At 30.3% G+C, this 27,116-nt stretch overlaps 1 protein-coding gene across 1 annotated transcript in view; it reads right to left on the bottom strand.

The window, feature by feature from the left end:
- Positions 1-27,116, bottom strand: part of LOC139497481 (titin homolog) — a 101,130-nt gene that overhangs the window by 29,047 nt on the left and 44,967 nt on the right. The window contains exons 3-7 of the mRNA XM_071285710.1: positions 19,106-19,188; positions 10,593-10,727; positions 8,682-8,840; positions 8,345-8,371; positions 5,354-5,392 (exon numbers count right to left, since the gene is read on the bottom strand). Of these exons, the coding sequence (XP_071141811.1) occupies positions 5,354-5,392; positions 8,345-8,371; positions 8,682-8,840; positions 10,593-10,727; positions 19,106-19,188 (443 nt within the window). The remainder of the gene's footprint in view (positions 1-5,353; positions 5,393-8,344; positions 8,372-8,681; positions 8,841-10,592; positions 10,728-19,105; positions 19,189-27,116) is intronic.

Raw genomic sequence — 27,116 nt, 5'->3', positions numbered from 1 at the left:
TCTTGTAACTATGAATTCAAAATAAATTTTAAAGTGAAAGATTATATTTTACTGAAGATACAAATATCCTTACAGTGCCTCAACATATATATATTTATAACCCATTGTTTTTATACCATTAATTATATTTAAATGTCTTTTGTTTAATGGTGACACTAAACCACTGGTATGGAAGAAATAAACAAAGGAAATTCTTTTGAAATAAGAAATAAACTAAAGATTTTATTTCCCTTTAGATAGAAAAGTTGTGTCAAAAAGTGCCATCAAATAGTAAAATAAGAACAATTGTTTTCCGTTTGAACTATTTTCAAAGACGAAATCGAAAACAAAGTATTTCTCAATTACAAAAAAGGCTTAAAAGTTACATTTTCAATTTCAGTTTATATTTATTTCTTGAATAAAAGCTTAGACTTTATTTCTTTTTCATCAGTAGCTGCGTCATAAAGAAAATTAAAAACTTTAGTTTTCCATTTGGATTAATTCCAGACAAAACTAAAAAAAGTATTTTACAATTACGTAAAAGGATTAAAAGTGACACTTTCATTTTCAGTTTTCTTTAATCCGTAAAATAAAGCTAATTTTTAAGTTGAAGACTTTATTTCTTTTTTATCAGACCCTGCGTCATAAGGTAAAATAAAAACAAATGTTTTCCAAAAAGTATTTTGCAATTACGTAAAAGGATTAAAAGTGACACTTTCAATTGCAGTTTTACGATTTGTATCAACTGGTCCTTAGCACAAACAGTACTTTGGTTATTCCAAATCGATACATTTTCCTGTAAATATGTTTTTAAAGCAAAAAAAATAACATCCTTTTTATGACTGCAACAGTCCAATTATTGAATTAACCATGTACTGACTAAAGTTGAGATTTGTGAAAAAAATAACATCCTTTTTACGACTGCGACAGTCCAATTAACCAAGTACTGACTGAATTCCTTGGTAATTTGCGACATTATTTATTTTCTAGTTTAATGATGTGTAATAAAACAATGGTCTGTGATCAAAAAGTCAATTTATTGCATCAAGGTGTGGGTAACTCATAAAGGCACAGAAATTTTAAAAAGAAAAGCAAAAATTTAATTATTGTGTAATTAAATAATCAAATAACAACAAAGTTAGGTCCTTTCATATATTGGAATTAAACTTAGAGGGAAAAACGCCCTATTGTACCAATGAAAACTACATTTCACAATCTGACAACTTCAAAGTATTAATCATGGAAACAATATTTCAATTGTTAAGAAAATGTCAATTATAATTTTCATATTTTCCAATTTATATTTTACATTTAGTCATGTCTAAATGGTATGATTTAAAAAAAATCTTAAACTTCACATTTCCTCTCGCTGCAGACAAAACATGAAAAGATTATAATCTTCAGATAATTATCTTTACAGAGTATTTACTCTAACAATGGTTGTCAATATAATACTTTCCTATTTGGAATTGTTATTTATTCTTATAGTTACAGTTTCAAACTTCTTTGAGCTGTCAATGTAACTTAATTTCCATTTATCAACAAAGCCTATAATATGGGTGTGATGGTAACTGCTCACTTATTTAACAGTTTAAAAAGGGGAAATAATTTTCATTTATCCTAAAGCCTATAATTTGGGTGTGACGGTACCTGCTCACTTATTTAACCGTTTAAAAAGGGGAGATAAATATGACTTCATTTTCCCATCACACGTCCTTAGTAACAAGTCGGTTACTTAAACAAGGGAAGTAATTAAATTGGATTGACATTATTATATTTGAGTGTTGTAAACCATATTATATGGTCCTTTAACTACTACAGAAGTATTGAAATCAAAAGTTATCATACTCTTTAAACAGCATGGTTAATGATGCTAAAAAAATCCTAACAGATTTTTTTGTCAATCAATAGATGACAAATTCTTTTAAGTCATTTTCAATCAGATCTTTAAATTCATAATTAATTTCAATTCTTACTCAATCGATACTTAAAGCATGCAAGCAGAAACCATAGAATTGCAATGAAGAAAGAACGAAACATTATTCCTTGGAATGTCAGACTTTTTTTATGCATCCTTAATTTGTTTACAATGGAAAATTCATCATAGCAACGACCGTCATCTTCTTTATTTCATTCGTACAAAATTATAAGGATCAATGTCAAAGTTATAAACCATTTAAAGAAAACAAAAATGTTGTCGCCTAAGAATTAAAAAGACCTTGTTGGGAAAAAAGACATACAAAAAGTTTATTTATCAGTCTTTAATTTTTCTGTCAAACCTTCAAAAGTAGGTGTAATATTTTTCACTTTTCAATAGAGTTTTGTTTGTACAGTAAAATGACGATATAGTAGCCCGAAAAACTGTTTTAAGTCTTTTATGTAAATAAATTAAGAATTAACATTTATCTTTTCACAGTAATTTAAACCTGTTGTATTTTATCACAAAAAGCACAGAAATCATAATTCTAAAAAGCGAATTCAAATTTCATTTTATAACGACATGTCAATTGAATGAAAATTATTCGGTATGCTAGTTAACTTGGGAAAGGACCCTTTAACTAAATAATCTTTATATAAGAGTTGATCTTGTCTTGTATTTTACCTATTTAAATTCAATGAGATAAAACCTGCTTCAAACAAGTTGAAAAGATCAAAATTCACTTTTGTGAAAGTCAATCAGATAAAAATTACATATAATTTCAGTAACTGATAGTGAAAGCTTTCTCATATTACTGCAGTGTACCTATTACTGCATACATGTGTATATATATTTCTTCAATGACGAGTGTAGGTTAGCTTTATTCAATAAAATTCAGAGTCTCCATTAAAGACGACACCCAACTAACTGTGCTGTAAGATGTGAGATTTTATAGTTCTTTTTTTAGGACTTCTGGCTTCTTATTAAATGGTCAAAGATTATAAATCCCAGAGTTTCCATTAAAGTTGTCACCCATCCTAGCTGTGCTGTAAGATGTGGGATTTTCTAGTTCATTTTTAAGGACTTCTGGCTTCTAATTAGATGTACAAAGATTTTAAAAGCACTATTCTTTTGAACTTTTTGTTATTTTCTTGTATTTTATTAAGGAGAGGTGGGCAGGGCCCCTGGTAACCAAGTAGTCTTAGACTCTTAAGTATTTCCTCTTTAGTGATCACTATCTTTACATCTCTGATGTTGTGAGTTTCAACAATACATCTGGCACTGGTGTCTGTTGGGCTCAAATCTCAATTAATAACGGTTGGTGCTTCTCTTCAGGAACTTTAATAAACTTCCTGCATCAATAACTGGCTTTCACTGTAATTCAGTGGTTGTCGTTTGTTTATGTGTTACATATTTGTTTTTCGTTTATTTTTTTACATAAATAAGGCCGTTAGTTTTCTCGTTTGAACTGTTTTACATTGTCTTATCGGGGCCTATTATAGCTGACTATGCGGTATGGGCTTTGCTCATTGTTGAAGGCCGTACGGTGACCTATAGTTGTTAATGTCTGTGTCATTTTGGTCTTTTGTGAATAGTTGTCTCATTGGCAATCATTTCACATCTTCTTTTTTATATTTACATAGTATTGTCAAGGGAGCTGAAATTGGATAGAAACACCAACCAACAAACAAAATGTTTTTCATGAGATGTTTGTTTGTGTAATCCGTCCAATATCTTTTTTTTCTTCTTAATTTATATAATGGTACAGATAAGTTCAGATTTTTTTTTACAACAGTATCTTAGAAAACAATACTTGTCTCGGTGAGACTACCTAATTGCCCCACTTTTATGCATAAACAGTGAAATAATTCCAAACATTTTCTCAGCTTTTAAAAAAGTTTCTAAATGATAAAATTAGTATGTTATAGACCTGTGGTATTATACTATATTATGAGAAATATGCATATTATAATGCTGGAAAAAATTAACATGCTATTCACAAGAAAAACTTTTCATGCAAATGTAACTTAGTCTCCTTATATTCCATTAAACCACAAAACAATATTATTATACTAGTAAACTAGTAATGATACGGTTTTCGCTGTGCAGATTATTGAATTGTTTATGTATATTTCTATTAAGTTATACATAAATTATCTCCCTTTAAAAAAAGTCCAATAATTTTAAACAGAACACCGAAGAGAGAGCAAAAACTTTACATGTTGCCACATTTCAATTAATAAATGTAAACTCTGTTGAAAATGCAAATAATTTTTAAACAGACCTTTAATACGAGTTTTTAGTCTGATAACAAATTTAGGTAAAACAAGTTTTTGAAATTAACCAAGAATGTGTATAGGAATAATAATGAGACTATACAAATCCTTGATTAAGCAAATACACAAATATATTATATGTGAAATGATACATTTGTAAATAATGTGTGATGTGAATTAGAACCAAATAATGACTTTTCCAAACCCTGAATTAAAAAACATTAAGAAAATCCTTAAAACCTTTTTAAAGCATGCCTAATAAGGCAAAATCCACACACCAAAAAAAATAGCCCCAGAATTTATGAAGACATTATTCTTAGTAAGTGGGGAGGTGACTACTAATGCTGCCTTATGTGATCAATCAATACATCACATAGTGATCAGTGTGTATCGTTCAACCATGATAAGCCTGTGCCAAAATCAAGTAAAAAATTAGTTGTTGCTGTTACAGACATGCCAAAATCTAGTAAAAATATGCTAATCCTAGTCAAAATTCTCAATTTTTTTCTCATTTGTCTTCAAGTTTGTCTAAAACCAGTTGATGTCCACTAAATCTTTTATTTTTAAGAAAACTTTTGCCAATACTTAGAATAAACTATAGCCTTCCCAAATAAGATAAAGTTGAAATAGTGCATAAACCAATTACATTATAAAATTTAAAAATAATACATAACATAATTATTTTAATGAATTGTGAATTTTAGCTTCAGTTTTAATGATATGTGAATCTTAGCTTTAGCTTTAATGATATATGTGAACTTTAGCTTTAATGAATTATGAACTTTAGCTTAAATGAATTGTAAACTTTAGCTTTTAAATATATAATAATAAACAGAAAATAGGATATGTTTTATAATTGCAAGGTTCTAGGAAGAGATGTGATGTATCATACCTGCCTGCTGCTCTACACAACAAAATAATGTCCTTTTTAATCTTATGCTAGTTGCCATGGTTATAAATCAACACAAACAACAAAATGTGCACCATTAAAATTTCAATTTATCTGCAACAGTCACAACAGTTATAAAATATGCACTTTTGTTGAAACCCTAATTTAAAGTATAAATTAAAAATTTTAAGTTTGCAAAAATCATTTTGTTTTAGCAGATTTTTTCTTCTTCTCATTATGGAAATGTTACCATGGCAACTGTTGCAAATAAGAATGACATGCATGAATTACCTAGGTCTTCTGTAATCCGATGGTCCGCCAAAAGTAGATCTATATCACAGAAGAAAATGACGATAGAATGTGAATGAAATCTACTGATGTATGTATGGTATACCATTTTGTTGACATAAAAACTGTTAGGAATTTCAGAAAATCCTTCTCTTTGGACAAAGAATTACCTACTTTTTTGTTGAAAATCATTAAAATATCTGTGGCTTTGAGAAAAACGTTACAAATTGAGTATAAGAATAACTTTTTATTGTAAAAAGTAAGATTTGTTTAAACAGCCAATGATTTTCGTCTTTCTATTATATAAATGGATTTACTCATATTAAATGTGTATATCTAGGGGACACAATTCTGTAGCTTCTTCCTAACAACCAATTAATTATCTCCCATTTTCATACTAAGGGGAGATAATTATGACAGTTAATGTAAGCACATCCAACAAAATGGTATACAATAATTAGGCAATAGCTTTATTACAAAAAACATCATGAGTTACACAAATAGACTATTCTGTTCTGTTCTGCAATTTATACTTATTCACTACATGAAATTCAGTAAAATATTTAAAAATAAAGTATGACATATTATTCATTAGCTTTTTGTATTGAAGTTAAGGAGTTTCAAATTTGCCAACATTTGCAAAACATAAAAAAAAGTTTGATTCTTATTTCAATAGGAAATTATAATAATAAATTAAATAAATTAAATACAGCATGAAAATTTCAACATTTACCTTCTTTTCTTACTTCCAGTGTACAATTTATCAAAGACGGATATAAAAGATACATTGCAGAACAGATTATCTTTAACAATGTTATCTAGTTACAAATATGATCAATTTGCTACCAAGTATGATTTCTGAACTTTTCATCATTGTCATATCATACGTTAAAGTTAGGAGAAAATAATTATTTGTAACAAGATATCAACACAGTTCTAATGATGCATCTAAAGTCAATAATACCAACTTTTATTAAGAATTACCTTTTGAAGGATGACTAAGCAATTTATATAAAAAGAATACTTCCTTGAGAGAAGTTTGCAAAATTCTGTTGCAATCTTTTGTGTAGTATGTCATAGAAAAAGTATGAAAATCAAGTCTGCAGTAAAAGTACCACTTTGTGTAAAAAAGAACATTACCCTGGTAATAATAAATCTAGATGCATTGTATGTTAAAATTAAGTTCTAGCAACTTTAGCTGAGGTAAAAATTTAAAACAGAATTAGTCTTTCTAATTTTAGATCTACAAAACAAGTACTACTATTCCTAACGAAACATGAATCTCATTTGAGCAAACACAGACATATTTATTTGGACAGTGAGATTGTGCTTTTTAATAATGTCTAACACAAATTGTTGATAAATCAAAATACAATCTGATTCCCAAAGTTTGTTTTTTTTGAAAGATAAAATTTCATATAAAGTTGATTGGTCTGTCTGTGTTTGACAAAAATACGGCATGGCTATACATTTTAAAATTATGCAACTAATGAAAACGAATATACACAGTACATAAGATTATTGCAATGCAACGCATTTTCAAACCCACAATTTGGTACTGTGGATTCATTATTATTCGTTGGATACCAATTTTCGTGGGTTACGTGGGTACAGGTAAACAACGAATTCAAATGTTCAACGAACAACATATTTTCAAAAGGCTTTGTATACAGAGATTGGCTAAACCCCGAAATCATATATCCATGAACATGTAAGTTTTTAGCAATCCACGAAAATTGATACTCACAAAAAGAAATGAATCCACAGTATAACATAATGGTACATATATAATATAATTTGTGGCAAAACTGCAATCAGTCATGTTTGGCAATAGATGTATTGCATGAAAAAGAAAATTGGCTGAGTTTGGCAATAGGTAAAATAGTTGCACTGCAATAAAATTTCACTGTATATATGAATATGAAATATGATTTTCTTTGAAATTCTTTTTAATTGAATTTTGGAGGAAGAATGATTTTTCTTTGCTGTGATTTAGATAGATCAGGTTCAGAAATTTTTGCAATGACTTATAATTGCAGAGAATGCAAAAAGACATACAGCAATAATTCAAACTCATATTTCAATTTTATAAACCATTGTTTGGTATACAGCATTTGCAAATTATTCATTTAATGTTATAATTTCTGAGTTTACAGCAGTTAAGGTAAAACAATTTGTATATATATTTCATCCCAACTTGAAAAGAAGCAATTTAAGGTTAATTCCAAACTTCTAACAAAATTATTAATACAGAGCTGATGTTTAAAACCATGCAAATAACTGTACAGTTTAAAACCATTCAAATAACTGTACAGTTTAAACTATGCAGTTGACTAAACACCTCGTAAAATGTTAGCAAACAGCAAAATGTTGTTGTCTTGCTATGTGCTATTTATGATTGACTATTTAATGCTGAGTTCACACATAATTTGAATTGGATTTGCATTCACTAATTCGAATTAGTTTAATTCGCATTTGAAACGTTTAACGTCCAAACGTCAATTCTAATTTCGAATTGAAATGCGCGTCAAATTCGCTTTATTGTCCTAACGATGTCAACTTTTAATTCGTATTAACAAAACGTGTATTTCTAATGCGAATTAGTTAATTTAAATTAGCCAATTTGAATCATTTCGAATTAAAAAAGAAGTGTGTGAACGCGATTAGCGAATTCAATTGGCATTCGATTCAAATTCAATTCCAATTAAATGTACGTGTGAACGAGGCATAAGATTGAAACTATTGACTATTTGGATAGTATGTTTCTCAGCAGAATTAGTTAGCTATGATTATTAGAATAACAACACCACTATACCTTATCACTGAAATCAAGTTAGTTGTTTAACTATTTAAGATAAGTTTGGACAGACAAACCAGTCATAACAATATTCTTCTGCTTCAAGTTAGCTAGGCTACAGCAAAGGTTACTAGTTCTAATCCAAAAAAAAAAAAGAAGCAAGAAAAAAAATAAAGATAATATTAATCATATCTTACCTTTCTTTCCATAAGTATTTAGTTTGTCTGAAAAAGAAAGATTTAATATTTAATATCTTGTAGTATTATAATTGCCTATCTTTACTCACAAGTCAACACTGAATTTCTTCAAACTGTTAAATTTATTCTATTTTAGATTTGCTTTACATATTGGTCTCAGACCCATCTTTTAGCTTTAAGGGTTATTTTAATGTATTAGTAAATTATAATACTAAAAACAATCCATCAGTTTGATCTTCGGCTGTATTGTTAGATTCTAATTTCACAGACTTATATACTTTACAATTAGTTTAAATTTACCAGCTTTCTTGCAATATAAACAAAATAATAGACTTACTGTTTGTCTCTAGGTGATAATGGAACAATAATATTTTTACGCCCATGAGGTTCGTATCTACCCGGTTTGAATGTGTGATAGGAATTTTTGGCTACGTAAAGTCCTCCAGTTTCTAATTGGTTAACATCTGTTACAACATGTCCCTCTAAATCACAGATCCTAAAAAGAAATAGAATATAAAATGAACCATGTCCTCATCTTGCTTCACATTTCAATATAATGTGAATCAAGTCCTGGTCTTACTTTCACATTTCAATATAATGTGAACAACAAAATCTTGATGTGAACACTTGTGTGGTATATGTTTTATAAAGTAAACATTATAATGAACATGTGTTTTCAATAAGAACCTTTGTGGTCTCCATTACAAAATTGAGCAAGGAAATGACATCAAAGTTAGATTAGTTTTTGACTTTTGCTATAAAAAGATCAATATCTTGGTCCAGTTGATACAACATTTTACAGGTTGATGCATCTTTGTCCTCACCATTTTAGACTGAACTTACTCCATTTTAATCAGATGGTGTCATGTGGTTGCCTTCTCATTGACATAAAGCATCTCTATGAATGCAGGTTCTACAGAATGGTGACCAGTGTTTGCTCCAAGAGGCACCCATAGTTCTCCTTAGCATATTACAAGAAAATATGAAAGCTAAGCCCCAAAAAACACATTTGGAACCAGTTGGTAAACAAAAATATCAAATTAAGAATATAAAATATCTCCCAAAAAGAGGTGTGGTTATGAATCAGCTTAACATATGCATGAGGGGTCTGATGGGTTATTTTCGTTCTTCGTGATCGGCGCATTTTCGCTATCGTGATCCGTTTTTCTACAGATTTATTACTCTTTTTATATTTTCGTGATCCGTGATCCTGGAAATTTATTTTCTGTGAATCATGATTGACAAAAAAATCAACTTGTGAATCATGATGAGACCCCCATCAGGCCCCTCATGCATTAAAACTGCAACTTGAGGAAATTCAATGATACAACTTGCGTTCTCTGAAATCAGATGTGCACATATAATAGATAATAGTGAATTATTAAGCAATTTTGTGGATGTAGAAAAGAGAAGTATGATCCCTGCCTAATGCAGCATGGGTTGGTCAAATTTCACTCTTTAATTCTATCACAACTTACATCTAGCACTCTCTGATGTAAGAAATCTCATCTTTATAAAGTCAGCACTTCTGTAATGTCCATCTGACCTAGATTCTTTGAATATTAACTTGTGTCACCTGTTTTTTTCCTTTAAAACCTGATATTTCACACATGGAATTCTAAGAATTGGAAACTTGATGTAGAATATTTTTTTAACACACCAATAAAATTGAGAATGGAAATGGCGTATGTGTCAAAGCAACAACAACCTGACCATAGAGTAGACAACAGCCGAAGGCCACCTATGAGTCTTCTATGTAGCAAGAAATCACCAGCATCCGGAGGCGTCATAATGAATTTATCCTCACAAGCCTGTAACATTTTGATCCAACTGATTCTAAAATCCAGATGACATTTTGACCAATAAGGCTTTAATCCTAGAAAATCTCATCACATGTAAAAAAAATCTGACTATTCTTTAACCACACAGAATTTTTTTTATCTCACAATAGTATAAATTTTAACTTTTTACACCATAACTTCTGTGCAACAATATAAAATTATTCAGTGAATATTCCACATATTGATCAAAGCAGAAAAAAGGTGTACACAAGAAAAGCTCAGTAGAAAATTGAAAGTCACATCTAGATAATAAACTGTTTTCTCACCAAATATTTGATGGTTTGGTAAAAAAAATATAAAAACTAATTTTGAAGAGTCAAATTTGGTTCTGATCGGAAAACAGTTTATAAAGCCCAAAAACCTAGGGTGATATAACAACATGGAAAGCCTGTCTGTGTTCTACTTACTGATCGACCCGATACTGATGCTTCTCTCTAATGGCCTCGTGAACAACCTTTATTGCCTCAGTCATATTTTCCAACTGTCGATAAGACAATCCAACCGTAGTTGGCTTATCAATATCCTGCCCATTAACGAAAACTCTGAAATTAACAAGTTTATGAATGATAATTACTCACTCGTCACACCGGTAGTTTAAACTATCTGCAACTTTTTCCGCTATGGCTTTAGCTGTCTCATGAAAGGAATGCTGCTGGTGTGGTAAAAGGCAAACCTTAATTGCACTTTCTGTAAAGCGCCCATTTACTACGATACTGAAAGAAAAGAAATTAATCATATGTGTTAGTGGGTGAACTCAAGGACAATTAGACAGAATATTTCACAAAGGTTTTAAAATGTCAGACCCACCAAAGGAATATAAGCTTGTTTGTGTGACTAGACATAGCCCAAAATTTATAGAAAGGAGAGTTCTCTGAGAGTTCTCTGAGGCTTCACATTGTAAATGAAGAGTTCTCTGAGGCTTCACATTGTAAATGAAGAGTTCTCTGAGGCTTCACAATGTAAAAGGACACTTTTGTAAATCTATATGATATTTCAATGTTTCCAAAATCCTAAGAAAGCATGGGGTCAAACTAGATGGACAGGACCCCCAGTCACCCTCTCAACTTTTCATCAACCAATAATAGCCACTGTTTAGAAGTGTTATAATAATAAGTTCCTTTACATTTATTTTTAATTTATTCTTAAAAGTATTGTTCTATTTTTTTATAATTTGTATATATCTATATCTTTATTTGTGTATCTTTATCTTCATCAATATATCATTATTTATAAATTCAATTGCCTGATAAACTAACTATTTTTTTGTTTCAATAAATTGTTTAACAAAATTTCACTGTATATTCCTGTAATTTAATAAATAAGACATGCAAATAACATGCAATAATATTTAATAACATGCATTTAAAATAACATGCAATTAATGGCATATCTAACTATCCAAAGAAATGTTTTCATGCTACATGCAAAATGCCAAATAAAATAGATTTGAATGTTCTTGTAATGTATGAATGTTATGCAGAACTATTTATCATACCATTCGTTTTATTTAATTAGTTAATTAAAATATCAATCTATTATAAGCTTTAATTTCTACAAATCTTAGATTTCTAGAGAAAGCAATTTCAGAGCCTGACAATTGCTCTTATATTATAAATTGACATAATTTATTGCCCTTCATGAGAAATAGCAATGGCTTATTCCTTCAAAAATGAGCAATGGTAAAAGGCATATTTCCCTATTCATTTTCAAGAAAAAACAGGTGATTATATGATTTTTTTTCACTAAAGTAAATACCAGAGTATACTTCTGCTAGATTTGATTATAAATATGAAAATATTTGAATACTAATTGCAATAAATATACTTCTTGGCATTTCTCTTTATTGAAGGGAACTTAGCAGTAGTTGACATCAAGGATTTGTGTAGCAAGATACTTACTACACAAAACCTTGTTGCCATCAAGGGAAATAACTTCTATCAAGCTATAATTATTAGTCAAATTCGAGATTACTGAAACCATTTTCTGTAAATTAGTTCCTACTATATAAGAACTATTCTATTTCCTATAGCAATGATAAACACATGATATTTAGCTGAATTAATAAATGAGTTCTTGCACAACAAGCTTTTCGTTGTAACGTTTGTTATATTTGTTATTTTCCTGACCAAAAAATGTTAGAAGTTGGTAAAGTTACAATATTTTTTAAATGCTTATTGTTAACTCAGTTTAATGAATTGAATCTTATATCAAACAATTGAAAAAGTAGTATCCTTTTGGTGATTCTTAGAAGTAAAAAAGGTAAGAAGATTTTTCAAAATGATTTATTCCTTCCCCTTAAAACTTCTATTTTGTCTAAAATATATGAGTGTAATCAAATGATAAAATCATATAATTTGCTAACTAATGAAACTAATGAAATCTAATGTTATTTGTTTCCTTAAAGTGGTGATATTTCAACAGGTAATGTAAAAATAAATGAAAAATATGAAAATTCAAAAAAAGTCCATTGCTGGGTCTTATTTGACCTTTTGGATGGAAAATTATGTCTTATCGGACCTCAGATGAATTATCACGTTGTGATTGGTTAAATGCCGTCACGTGGTGACCCCCTATGAGACCGTATGGGGTTAGTAAGTTTCATATGGGGTTCATGACGCGTTAATGGCGACGTCATCTATTAATGTTGTTGTGTTTCATTGTTTATTTTTCAACAAAATGCCGCAGAAAAAGTCCAGCGTCCGATAAATTCGTTATACGGTTAACTACTGACCCCCTACGGATCCATAGAGGGTGAATAAAATTCATAGGGGACTCGGCCTCCGGCCTAACCCCCTATGGATTTTACTAACCCTCTATGGATTCGTATGGGGTCAGTAGCGAACCATATAACTTATATTATCAGTTGTTAGCATGATTCCATTCTTGGGTCTAAGGTCACTCCCAGTGGAAAAAAAGAGTTCCCGAGATATACCAGATAAGAAGGGTGTTTGAATAATCCCCCCTACCCCCACACGCACACACAGCATGAATACAAAAACACTATTTAAGACTGATTAAGCTGAGATTCAGATTGAAGTTTGAGCATTTTCTCCCCTCACAGACAATTCAATTGCTAATTGGTCTGATGCCACTGGGCATTTTCCCCCTCACTGTAAAATTCCTTCCTACGAGTCTGATGCCACTGGGCATTTCCCCCCTAACAGACAATTCCTTGCTGTAAGTTTGATGTCACTAGGCATTTCCACCACACAGTAAAATTCCTTGCTATGGGCCTGATGCCACTCCCCCCTCACAGTAAAATTCATTGCTGTAGGTCTGATGCCACTGGGCATCTATTCACACCAACATCATACAGTCTAACCATGTTCCCTTAAAGTAACATGATGTAGCTTCTTGGAAGGTCCATTGGGATTTCAGGAACAGGATTTTGGGTTCATCTTGGATATAGCCTCAGGAAAGACAAATTTTAATGTTTGTAACTGATCAACAGCAACAAGAAACATTTGACATTACAAGGTCAAACTTAGTAACCAAAATCATGACATGGAAAAATAGTTTTAAAAGAAGAAGGATTAGTAAACATGTACGTATTCATGGCCTTGAAACAATATGGTAGTAAAATTAATAATAAAATTTTAATTGAATTTTTTACTATTTATATTAAAATCCTTTGGCTTTTAAATAGTGAAAGATCTAAAATGATATAAAAACATTACTAATTAATGATACTATAACCATATGTTTTGCTGGGTATTGATCATCTATTATTAAATATTTCAAAGAGTATTTCACACTGAATATTTGTTCTACTTATGTATACATAACCCCAACTTGACTCTTTCATTAAATCTGTGCCAATTTTATAGAAAGATATTTAATAGAGGTCAAGCTTTAATTATATTACACTGAATCTAGTAAATAGTTTAATGATTGAGCTTCTTTTAATGATCTGCACTTTATTATAAATCCTCAAATTAGGTAATGCTTTGAATTCTCTACCATTATAAATATGGCTATAGATATGTTTTAGTGTATGGGTAGGTCAAAAGGGGGAAAGATTTTAAAAACACTTTTATTTTTCAAACGTTGCATACAATTTTAAATAAACAATTAAGTCCTTTACTCATTCTTTGGCAGACTTTTGAAAATATTTACCAACCTTGAACGTTATCTTTACTCATTCTAAGGCGGAATTTCAAAAACAACCACCATCCTTTACAATATCTAAATTTACTTGTTCTTCGGCAGAAAAAAAACCACCACCACGAACCCATTTACTTAATCTTAAATGCTAATTCTTTTTGAGTCTTTTTTAAAGAAAACAAAACCCTCAATAAAGTTATCATGACTCATCCTTTGGCAGAATTTCGAAAAAATCACTTCCACCCATTGAATTTTCTTTGCATATTTTTAGCATTTCAAAGAAAATCCACATCCCCTGTCCTTTTTCCAACCAATCAAACATTTGTTTTTTTAATAAATTAAAAATCACAAGTGTAATACTGATTCATGTATGTGTGTCTGTTTGATATTTCGTAATTGTTTGTTATATTTCATTGTATTTTATGAGGGCCTCAGGGAAGATTAGCTTTACAGCTAACTGTGTAACCCTCTTTAAATAAAGAATTATTATTATTATTATTATTATTATTATTATTCATTATTATTCGTTGGATACCAATTTTCGTGGGTTTCGTGGGTACAGGTGAACCACAAAATCAAATGTTCAACGAAACACATATATCAATAGGCTTTGTATGAAGAGATTGTCAAAACCACGAAATCAACTATCCACAAATATGCAAGATTTCAGCAATCCACGAAAATTGATACCCACGAAAATAAATGAATCCACAGTAATTCAGAAGATGAAAGGAACATTAAGCATCTTGTCATAAAGGACCTAGACTTAAGTGGGTGAAGTTTTAGAAGGGTCAAATTGAAATTTATGCCTCGTTCACATGTACATTAAATTCGAATTTAATTCCAATCGAATGCGAATTTAGTTAGCTATATATATAAGCGCGTTCACACACTCTTCTTTTCAATTCGAATTGATTCGAATTGGCTAATTTGAATTATTCAATTCGAATTAGAAATACGCTTTTGTAAATACGAATTAAAAGTTAATGACGTTTAGACAGTTAAACGAATTCGACGTGCATTGCAATTCGAATTAGAATTGATGTTAGGATGTAAAACATTTCGAATGTGAATTAAACTAATTCAAATTAGTAAATGCTAATCGAATTCGAATTACGTGTGAACTCAGCATAACGTAAGTAAAACATTTGGAAGGTGTTGAAAAGACAATATCCAAATGCAAGCATCATGGTGACTCAAAAGGATGAATAAAGCTCCAAAACCTCTTCAAACATTTTATTAAATTTTGCAATCTTTTGATAAATTTTTAAAATTTATGATTTAACCCAATCAGTGTGAAATATTCTTTTTGAACAAATGTTATAATGGTCCATTACGCTGCATCTAAAAATCTGTAATGATGCTTTAGCTAGCTAGCTTCTAAAATGAAAACAAATCTAAATAAATGATAAGTTAGATAAAATAAAGCATATATGTATGATAAACTAGGCAAACAAACGTATAAAATATATAGAAAGCTGAAAAATGAGGTTAAGCATTGACAAAACAACTGAATGATAGCTTATATTAAAACATAAAATATACTACAAATGAAATATGTTTAGAAAATAAAACTTGAATAAATGAAAATGTACGCGTTTTTAATATTTAAAATTTGAATATCAATTGCATTTTATTTAACTCCCTAAAAAAACAAATCAGCTATGAAATAGAGACACTTACAAGGAAATGGAGCCTGATGATTAAATGGGATAACAAAAAATATCCAAAGAGAATTTGAGGTTACAAAATTGCCTATTTTGTAAGGTAACCATGGTAACAGAATTATGATTTATCGTCATAGATTTTTAAGATTAGTTGCATTCTGTATTTTTCCGTCTTATATTAACAATATATCTACCACAATCATGAGAAAATTTAGACAAATTAAAAAAAGAAAAAAAAAGAAATGAAATTTTCTAATGGATATAAGAAAATGTGGTATGAGTGCCAATGAGACAACTCTCAATCCTAGTCACAATATGTAAAAGTGAACCATTATACGTCAAAGTGAGGTTTTTATAACGGAGCCTTGGCTCAAACCAAAAGCAATTTATAAAGGCCCAAAAAGTCTTTTTGATTAATAATTGAATTTTTCATGTCTTTACATAAGATTATACAAAAATTATTTATATCATTGGTTTACACTAACTATAGAGACAAATTGTAAAAGAGAAAAGTCGTTAGTGACATAAATATGAAAAGCATTACTTTCATAAACACTCATAAATCATTTTGTAGAGGGACACTTTCATTGAACTTTTGAGAGAGCAAACATCGCACATCAAAATACTAATAAAGAACAGCGAACTTTAAATAAATAGATGACAGGCCTTAAGAAGTTTGGATTCAAAACTTAATGAAAAACAAATGTAAAAACTTGAAATTTCCAAATACGTGTATATCTATCAATGAATAGTTTCGAAAACACTTCAAAATTCTTTTAAAAAATATAGATAAGATCATTAGAAATTTAAGTTTAATATGTTTTATGTCAACTACCCTCTTAGCTTGTGAAAGTGTATTGAAATATTAAATGTTTCAGGAATTGAAAAAATTTGAACTTTATGTTTTAAAATTGAGAACGTGTCAAAGAGACAACATCTAACCAAAGAGCAGAAAACAGCCGATGGCCACTAATCAATCTTTCATACAGCGTGAAAAATCCCTAACCCAGAGGTGTGCTTCAGCTGGCCCCTAAACTAAAATTTGTACTAGTTCAGTAATAATGGACCTCATACTAAACTTCATATATAAATATATGTTTGAATATGAACAGGAAATTCTATTTAGTGACTCAAATTTTATAATTTTTCTAACTATTGAAAACATATTCAATTACCATGGTTTACCTTTAAAATATTACTACCACAATTTCAGGTTACTTTCAGCAAAATATTGGCTATTTCATAACATTCAGTTTTTATTGGACGAGAAAGGAAAATAGAAATTTTATTATCTAAGATGTTTGGTACTGTTATATATATATAAACATAACTTTCAGTCGTATAAGGGTTAAGTTTAGACAAATATCTGCAATGCATTAACACATTTAATGACTTCAAAGTGGCATGAGTTACAAATATTTTGATCCAACTTAAAAGTTTAGTAAACTTTTAGAAAACTTTTGCCTTATCATATTTTTAAATTCTAAACATCCACTTTTGATCCGTAATCTCTCCGTCATATAACTTTAACAATTGTTTTGGACCTTGAGTCTCTCTGATTTTAGAAATATCAAACCAATACATTTTTTAATGATATAAAAATGTCATGTTCTTTTGTACAAATATGAGTGTTGTAAATACAAACTCAGTTGTCAAGACGATAACATAAATTACATGTTGAAATGCCATCATTATACCATCAGAAACAAGAGGTATAATCTAAAAATCCATACAAGTATGTATACTTAAAGATTTCTGGAGAATCTTATGTGGGACTTAAGGAATTTGTTTTTGATAAAATTAAGACCCTGCTGTGTAAATCATTAGAAAAGAATATTGGGTTAGGACAATAAACTAAGTAAGGTTTGTGACCTGCAAATATTTGGTTAAAACAGAGGCAGTTTTTTAAAATTCAGAATTATTTCTTGCATAGTTATTCATCAAAAACACATTTTGAAAGTAGGTCATTTTTAACGACCTTGACTGGCTAAACAGTCCTCCCACGGTTGGCTAGTAATTTCATAGGCAAAGTATCAGACTTATATTCTTAATACTAATAAACAAATAGTTTGGCCCTTCCCCCTTCCAAAAAAATAAAATGCCTAAGGATCATTAAAAGGAGTAGGTCCAGTAAGGGCCGATTTTGGCCTCAAATTTCAGGTTCATTTAACGAAAGATTTAAGACACTTTTTAAACACTTAAGTGTCTATTTCAATTGATTTGATTAGTTTATGTGATAGATTTTAACTGATTTAGTCATTAAATACGCTCCGATTCAAGCTTAAATATGAAAAATCTATCAAATATGCCAAAAAACGTCACTTTCCAGATGGTTTTTGTCAAAAATGAAAGTGGCCGCATTCGTGTTCATACTCAACCTTTATATATGTTATGTATTATCATCAAATACAACTAACATTTCAATTTATGAATGAACAGGAATGCAGTCACATTCATTTAAGATGGAAACTGCCTAAAATCTAACTAAACTGCTAAAATTCTGAAGATTTCAGTAATTTAGCATGACTTCATGATGCTAGTACCCGATATATGTGAACTGTATTGTCAAAAACAGTCCATATTCATGTAGCAGAAGCATTCTACTTTCCAATAAAAAGCTAAACGATTACATTTTCAAAATTTGGTAAAACTGCTATATTTTGGGGCCAAAAAGGGGTCTTACTGAACCTACTCCTTTGGATATTGCTTAATCTAAATGTCTTGTGTTCAGAATTCAACCAATAAAAATACTGGATTTGATGTTTTAAATACAAATTTTGAACTCTTGAGAAAATCTTGGCAGTGGATGGTTGCTAAGAGTATCCAAACTTCTTGCTTACATGCCATAACAAGAAACAATGATATAACATAATTTCTGAACAGAATAATTATTTATGGAGTGCTAATTATTTAATGAAGTAGAAATGGATTCTGAAGAAGTTCTGTTCTACATTAAACATTCATAGATTAATTAATTAAGAACATTTTAAATTAATTAACATTGCATGCATGTACTATTAAAATTTATTAACATGGTACATACATGTAACCAATAGACAATAACTCCTAGACAACTATACATGCTATGAAATAGAACTGAATACAAACCAGCTTTGGTTAATAATTTATCCAAAGTTAAATATACATACTCGATTGCTTTACCCTGAGTTGGAATTTGGGATATTTTGCCAGTAACATTCTCTAAATGTTTATTGTGGTGTGCTGGTATAAGCTGAAAAATAAAAAGGAAGAAAAATTAAGCCAAAGTAAGACAAACATTGTGTGCTTGTACATATAATGATCTTCAGCAAAATAGAGTAACAAAAGTTATGTCAGTTTGAATACTGTGTATTCACTGCATGAGGACGGTGACATAGGCCCCCACTCAAGCTTGTTGTTAAAATAAAATAGGACGGACAGAAAGACAGAAGGATGGTTGATCAATAGGTATAGGAAGATGTGGTTTGAGTGCCAATGAGACAACTCTCCATCCAAATAACAATTTATAAAAGTAAACCATTATAGGTCAAGGTATGGCCTTCAACACGGAGCCTTGACTCACACCAAACAGCAAGCTATAAAGGGCCCCAAAAATTACTAGTGTAAAACCATTCAAACGGGAAAACCAACGGTCTATGATCTATATATATTTTTTTTTATTTAAGTTACATTCTATTTGCATTTCTGTACAATCATATTGTCTACAGTTTTTGTTTCTCTAGAGACAGTTAGTTTGGTTCAAGAATCTTCATAGAATATACTTAAGGTGGTACCCAACACTTTCACTAAAATTAATTTGGCTTGTTTAATTTTCATGAAATTTTGACAAAGTATTTACTTTGACCCTTTAACAAAAATATAAAAATTTCAAAAAATTTGAACCAACCAATTTATCAGAAATATTACACTGGTTATATAGCAGTTTGACAAACACTAATTTTGATCATTGAGAAGCTTAATATTCCCTCAACAGCACAACGTAATTAAAACATTTAGCTGATTTTACAGAGTTATCTCCCTGTAGTGTTAGGTACCACCTTAAAAAAACATGCAAACACTTTCAAATGAGAAAGTTAAATTCATTTTCAATAATTCAAAACATTATAGATTGCTCCCTTCTCACAAACAGTAATGGATACTCCTAAATGTTTTTTGCATCAGATTAATAATTGTTTTAACAATTAATTAATACATAGTTTTAATGGACTTTAATGAAGGTAAGGTGTATTACATTAAAGACAAATTTGTAACGGCTAATCTGATTACAATACTTTGAACATGTGCCAATGTTGGAGGTAGTTTGTGACAATTCAGATGGATTAATACTTACAGGTTACAAGGTTTTAACAAACCAGTTATTGCTGGTATGGAATAAATAGTTTAAATTTTCCACATCATTCAATTATTATTTTCCGAACAAGTTTGCGCTCAATTTTTTAATATGGATTGTATACATATTTATCATTTGAGTATACATACAAGAGTGCACACGCTGAAATGTCTCGCCTTCTATACTAATCATTGATATTATGTTGATAGTCCTAAGTATAAAGCTAAGCTTTAATACAACTGTCACATAAACTTAACATTAACCAAGATACCTAAACAAAGACCAATGAACCTTGAAAATGAGGTCAAGGTCAGATGAACCATGCCAGGCAGACATGTACATCTAACAATGCTTCTATACAACATATATAGTTGACCTATTACTTATAGTTTAAGAAAAATAGACCAAAACACAAAAACTTAACACTGTGCAATGAACCGTGAAATTGAGGCCACGGTCAAATAAAACCTGCGTGACTAACATAAAGATCATATAATATTTCCATACACCAAATATAGATGACCTATGGCATATAGTACATTGTATTAGATAAAAAGACCAAAACTCAAAAACTTAACTTTGACCACTGAACCATGAAAATGAGGTCAAGGTCACATGACATCTGCCCGCTAGATAGGTACACCTTACAATCATTCCATACAACAAATATAGTAGACCTATTGCATATAGTATGAGAAAAACAGACCAAAACACAAAAATTTAACTATAACCACTGAACCATGAAAATGAGGTCAAGGTCAGATGACACCTGCCAGTTGGACATGTACACCTTACAGTCCTTCCATACACCGAATATACTAGCCCTATTGCTTGTAGTATCTGAGATATGGACTTGACCACCAAAACTTAACCTTGTTCACTGATCCATGAAATGAGGTCGAGGTCAAGTGAAAACTGTCTGACAGACATGAGGACCTTTCAAGGTACGCACATATCAAATATAGTTATCCTATTACTTATAATAAGAGAGAATTCAACATTACAAAAAATCTGAACTTTTTTTTTCAAGTGGTCACTGAACCATGAAAATGAGGTCAAGGACATTGGACAGGTGAGTGACTGAAACTTCGTAACATGAGACATCTATATACAAAGTATGAAGCATCCAGGTCTTCCACCTTCTAAAATATAAAGCTTTTAAGAAGTTAGCTAACAGAGTAACCATCTTTTGTGTCCCTTCTACTATATAAACAGAATGCTACTTCGATGCATGAAATAATTACCTACATCCTTAAAACCTAGCACAAAAGACGTTAACTTGAGTTTTTTTTCGATTGAGTATATTCAAGGTTGTATTATAGAATACACATGTTATCTAGTACATTTTTATCGTTTTTTATATCGTTTTTAGGAAATAAGATTTTTTACACAATGTAAATTGACCTATTCAATATATGAGTAAGATAATACATTGATGTCAACATTGCAGTCAAAGAATTAAGTGTATTAAGGAAGATTGATCGACGAGCCGAGTAGTTGGAATTATGAAATGATCAATACCTATAAATGTCATAACAAATTCTAATCTCAACATACACGCTGTTCTTATAATGGAAACATACACAGGATCAATGTTAAAATTGTTCTTGAGGTTTTAAATTAAATTTTTTAAAACATATATAGATTTCCACTCAAGCTGTCTTGTCTGTCTTATTGTCAAGTATTGCTATAATGGTATGATATCTGGGTTTAAGTTAGAATATTGAACAAACCATTCAGACGACTCCCAAGTTTAACTTTATATATACTTTCAAGAAACAATTTTAATTGACATCAGAATTTACAAGTTATGATTAACTCATTGGCAGTCATAGAAAAACAAAGAAAATACCATGACCACAAAAAGATGAAGGAAACACCATGAAAAAGACATTCACCTGTCCACAAAACACTAGAAAGATAACTTAAGGTGGTACCTAACACTACAGGGAGATAACTCTGTAAAATCAGCTTAACGTTTTGATTACGTTGTGTTGTTAAGGGAAAATTAAGCTTCTCAATGATCAAAATTAGTGTCTGTCAAACAGCTATGTAACCAGTGTAATTTTTTTTCATAAAATGGTTGGTTCAGATTTTTGGAAATTTTTATATTTTTGTCATAGGGTCAAAGTAAATCATTTGTCAAAATTTTATGAAAATTAAACGAGCCAAATAAATTATAGTGAATGTGTTGGGTACCACCTTAAAACTGAACAAAGCAACCATCACCAACATTTTGGCAACATTATGAATGAAAGTGAGTGTTCAAAATAATTCACCTCTGAGACAGTTATCCAAGAACAAAAACACATAGAGGTAAACTTAAAATTCCAATAACAGACAATTAAATTTCATACAATATGCCCAGCTCTAAACTAATTGAACCTGACCTCTGAGTGTTGAACAGTTTAATTTCAGCGATCTCAAACCTTCTTTTTTTATCGTCATCAATGGATGTTAATGTTTTTTTTAACATCAAATAAAACCAAATGACTGCTGTAGTACTATCTCCTGTCAATACTCATAAAAAACCCAATAAACTCTGTTTCTCTTTAAAGTTGATATGTTTCATTTCTATATCAGTTTCATCAATGAAAACAGTTAATAACCAGGTTGGAATAAAATTCCAAGAATTTCTTAATTGTGCAGAAAATAAAACTCTTACGCCTTTACAACTTCATGAAATCATAAAACTTTTCTGCACCACGAACAAATATAATAAAACGTTTAATGAAGTTTTGGAAAACAAACAGGAAGCTTAGCCAACCATTAACCGAGAAACAATACGGGTATCATGATGGTTAAACCGTGTCTTGAGGGGAAAAAATCAATAAAAACCCAGGTAACTTTACACAACCTATTAACATCGTCTGCGGGATCCTATTAATCTTGGAAGAAAATTGGCTTCAAATTAACAATCGACTTTGGCTTAACACGTTCAGCTGTAATTTGACATACCTGACAAATATTGTATAATTCGCTGATGGCCATTGATGGTAATAAACAATTAGGATAACATATAATCAATGAACATTAATCCTAATATGTCTGGACACTAATTAAATAAAGATGTGGTCATTGATTTACATAGTCAAGGACAAAATGGAGGACACCCAGGAGATTATTGACTGGATACAAAGTGAAGGACAAAATAGTAGAAACCCAGGAGATTATATTAATATATCCAAAAGTACAATCAGAATTAATTTCCTCATCTATTAAAGATGGCTTTGTCAGTTTTCAATCTATGAGTTTGAATGTCCCTTTGGTAACATTCGCTCCTCTTTTGAAGACATTTTTTCTCATTTTGAGGCCTATTTAATATCTTTTTGCTCATTGTTGAAGGTAGTATACTTGTTAACTTCTACGTCATTAATTAGGTCTTGTCTATATACAGTACCAAAACATTGACAACAATAATACCAATTTAAAATCTTTTAAAAACAGGAATGTTTCTATAGTGTCTATTACATAGTACATGGAAGCCAAACTCCCACTATCATTTTTTCAATGTTCAGTGGACCATAATTTGAGTCAAATCTCTAATTTTGCATTAAAAGTATAAGGTCATCACATAGGGAACATGTGTTCTACGTTTCTAGTTGATTGGACTTCAACTTCATTAAAACTTACTTGACCAAAAACTTGAAGTAGGACTCTGACAGATGGACAGATGAATTGATGGATGGAAGACCAAACAGATGCACAGACCAACAAAAATGAAATGCCCCAAAATGGGACATAAAAACATTTTTGTAACAGGAATGACACAACAATAATTCTTAAATACTTATTGGTCTAACGGTATCTATAAACATGTATTAGCAATACTTTAACAAATACTTCAAACAAAAGTAACAGCTAAGCCAACATTCTTTACTTTTGAAAAATCAAAATCTTTAAAATCTTTGTGTGTAAATTTCCTACTTATAAGGTCCTTAATGTATGTCCAGGGTCAGATTTAATTGAAAACTGCAATTGTATCGCATGTCAATTAGAAATAGTCCTTTCCTTTTGAAAACGATTTACTTTGACAACATTGGACTTGAATTAATTTAAATCTTGTAAGGTGAGGTTGTATTTCTAGTCAAACAATTTAATTTAATAAACAACTAGACTTGTTCAAATTTTAAAACTTTATTGAATACCATAAAAGTGTTAAATGATCAGAGACCTTGTTTTTATACTATCTAAATTCAATTTCTAAGTGTCAGTTGACAGATAAAATGAAGTTATTTAAGCATAAACTTTAATGTGAGAATACTTTATTTAATTTTTAAATCTGACATTGAAGAATAAAAATTTGGTAAAAATTAAAATTTGTAACATTGACAAATGTAATCTTTGTTGTGAAAATATCTTTTTTTCCTTTTAAATCTCACATTGTAGAATCAATCTATGGAAAAAAAACACTAAAATTAGTAAAACAATTCATGGGAAAAAAACTAAAATTAGCAAAATTTTCAAATTGCATAACCTTTTAAAGCTATCATTATAATTAAACTTGCCAGTGGAACAACATTAAAATTACTAGAAAGAGGTGTGTCACTTGTGCTTTCATGAGTTTATTAATACTTAAAACTAATTTCTTTTGATCTTGATCACTTACTCTCAGTATCACTATAACTTACACCATTTTCTAAAGATCCAAAGTTCTACTAAACAAACCAAGTTCATCAAGCCTATCATTTTGATATCCTTACCTATGGTAACTGGTTGTTGATTGCACTTTGATGCAGGTGCAATAAGTGCATAAATTAATTTCAAGAAACACCTTTTATTTCATTACATGAATGTTTTATTAGAATCTGTTATTTTAATTGGCTGGCAGACAACAATAAAGAGGCATTCCAAAATTATATTTTATTTCCCCATAAAATGCAACATTGGTTTACATTTGTAAATCATGGTTTCTATGTTGTGATGCCACACTATTGTTTCAGATAAGGGAGAAGGTTGGTACCTATTTAAACATTCAAACCAATTTGTTTAAACCTGTCAAAATTCAGGATTCAGGAACCTGATGTTCAGATGTTGTTGTTTGTTGATGTGGTTCCTAAGTGTTTCTCTAATATTTTTTTTTTATAGATTAGACTGTTGGTTTTCCTCTTTATAGCCTACTGTTCGGTGTGAGCCAATTAGGCTCTATGTTGAAGACCTTACATTGACCTATAACAGTTTACTTGGATGGAGAGTTGTCTCATTGGCACTAATAGTAATACCACATCTACGGTTATATCTAATTAAAGACTATGATAGCATCTAATGCAGATTTTAGATGTCTTTTGTGTGCTATGGTTGCTGTGTGATGGATGTAAATATTTTCACAACACCTGGCTTTTATTCATATAGATCTTGATTCTGACCTTTGATGAGATCAAGATGTAACATTCTTAAATTTTCTCTGGAAACATCTAGATTTTTTCCCCAGTTGAAAATCAAGATCAAAAGGGTTAATTAAGTTATGATATATCCCTTTTAATTTTTTTACCATTTGTTTGTCTTTTATGGTTGTTAAGACTCCAAAACCCCTCAAGTTTGTTTGTTTTGAACATGGAATGTCAAATTTACCCCACTTTTCAATATGTAAATATACTTTACACTCGAGCTAGAATTGAAAGATAATTTATTATCTTTTCCTGATATATACAGTAATAACTTAATTCGTAAGTAAAACACTTCAATTACAATAAAGAATATTGCAAGTACATGTCGACGACTGTGTACATTGTACGATTGTACTCAAACAATCTGAGACGGTGGGGGTTACAATAGGAACAAAAATAAATTGAGGAGGTCATGCCCTTTTGCATTTTACTAAGGACTTTAAAACGGTACAGGGATACCTATGTAAATATTTTGCTAGAGAATTTTTAACGCAACAACGCAACAACGATACCTATACGTAAATCAAACTTGCAAATACTGAAAACTGAACTCTTATTTGAGGACAGACAGTGGAATTTCATATCAATTTCAACTTTGAACCATGCAAACAAAAGCAAGTCCAAAGTGGTTTGGTGTTTATAGGTTTCACTGTTTGTAAAGTGGAGGTTTGACCAACTTTTGTCAATATGTGTTGAGCCAAGGTTTCAAGTTGTATTGAAAGTTAGATTTAAAGGCTTAGTCCCAAGACTTTTGTGAATCCAACAGGATTTTTATGTTAAGTTGTGATAAGTGAATCAAGACATAGAATTTATATGAAATTCCTGTGTTCTCAAGATTGGATTTTATAGTAAAAATTTAATTACTAGGTAAAACAAGCAATTGTAAATTCTTAAAATCCTGATACTGTATACAATAAGAAAGTAAAATCACAAAAATACTGAACTCAAAGGAAAGTTCAAAACAGAAAAGTCCTTTATCAATGGCAAAATCAAAAGCTCAAACACATCAAACGAATAAACCACAACTGTAAATATTGTCAAACTTTTTTCACCAGCTAGAAAACAAAAATTGTCAGATAGCCCACAACAAAATTTAGATTGAGGTAGTTTATTCAAGACATTGCCTACCTCCAATTCTACAGATCATGCAATATCATCTTTTCATCATCCAAATTTAATGTGAGTATAAAGTGACCACAATACTCAAAAAAAAAAAAAAAGAAAGTGTCCTAAGTACACGGATGCCCAATCCGCACTATTCTTTTCTATGATCAGTGGACCGTGAAATTGGGGTAAAATCTGTAATTTGGCATTACAATTAAAAGATCATATCATAGGGAACATGTGTACTAAGTTTCAAGTTGATCGGACTTCAACTTCATCAAAAACTACCTCGACCAAAAACTTTAACTTGAAGCTGTAGACGAGCGAACATATGCAGAT

Source organism: Mytilus edulis, chromosome 12, assembly GCF_963676685.1.
Source record: "Mytilus edulis chromosome 12, xbMytEdul2.2, whole genome shotgun sequence".
NCBI classification, from domain to species: Eukaryota; Metazoa; Mollusca; class Bivalvia; order Mytilida; family Mytilidae; genus Mytilus; species Mytilus edulis.
This window is presented reverse-complemented; position numbering and strand designations above follow the sequence as displayed.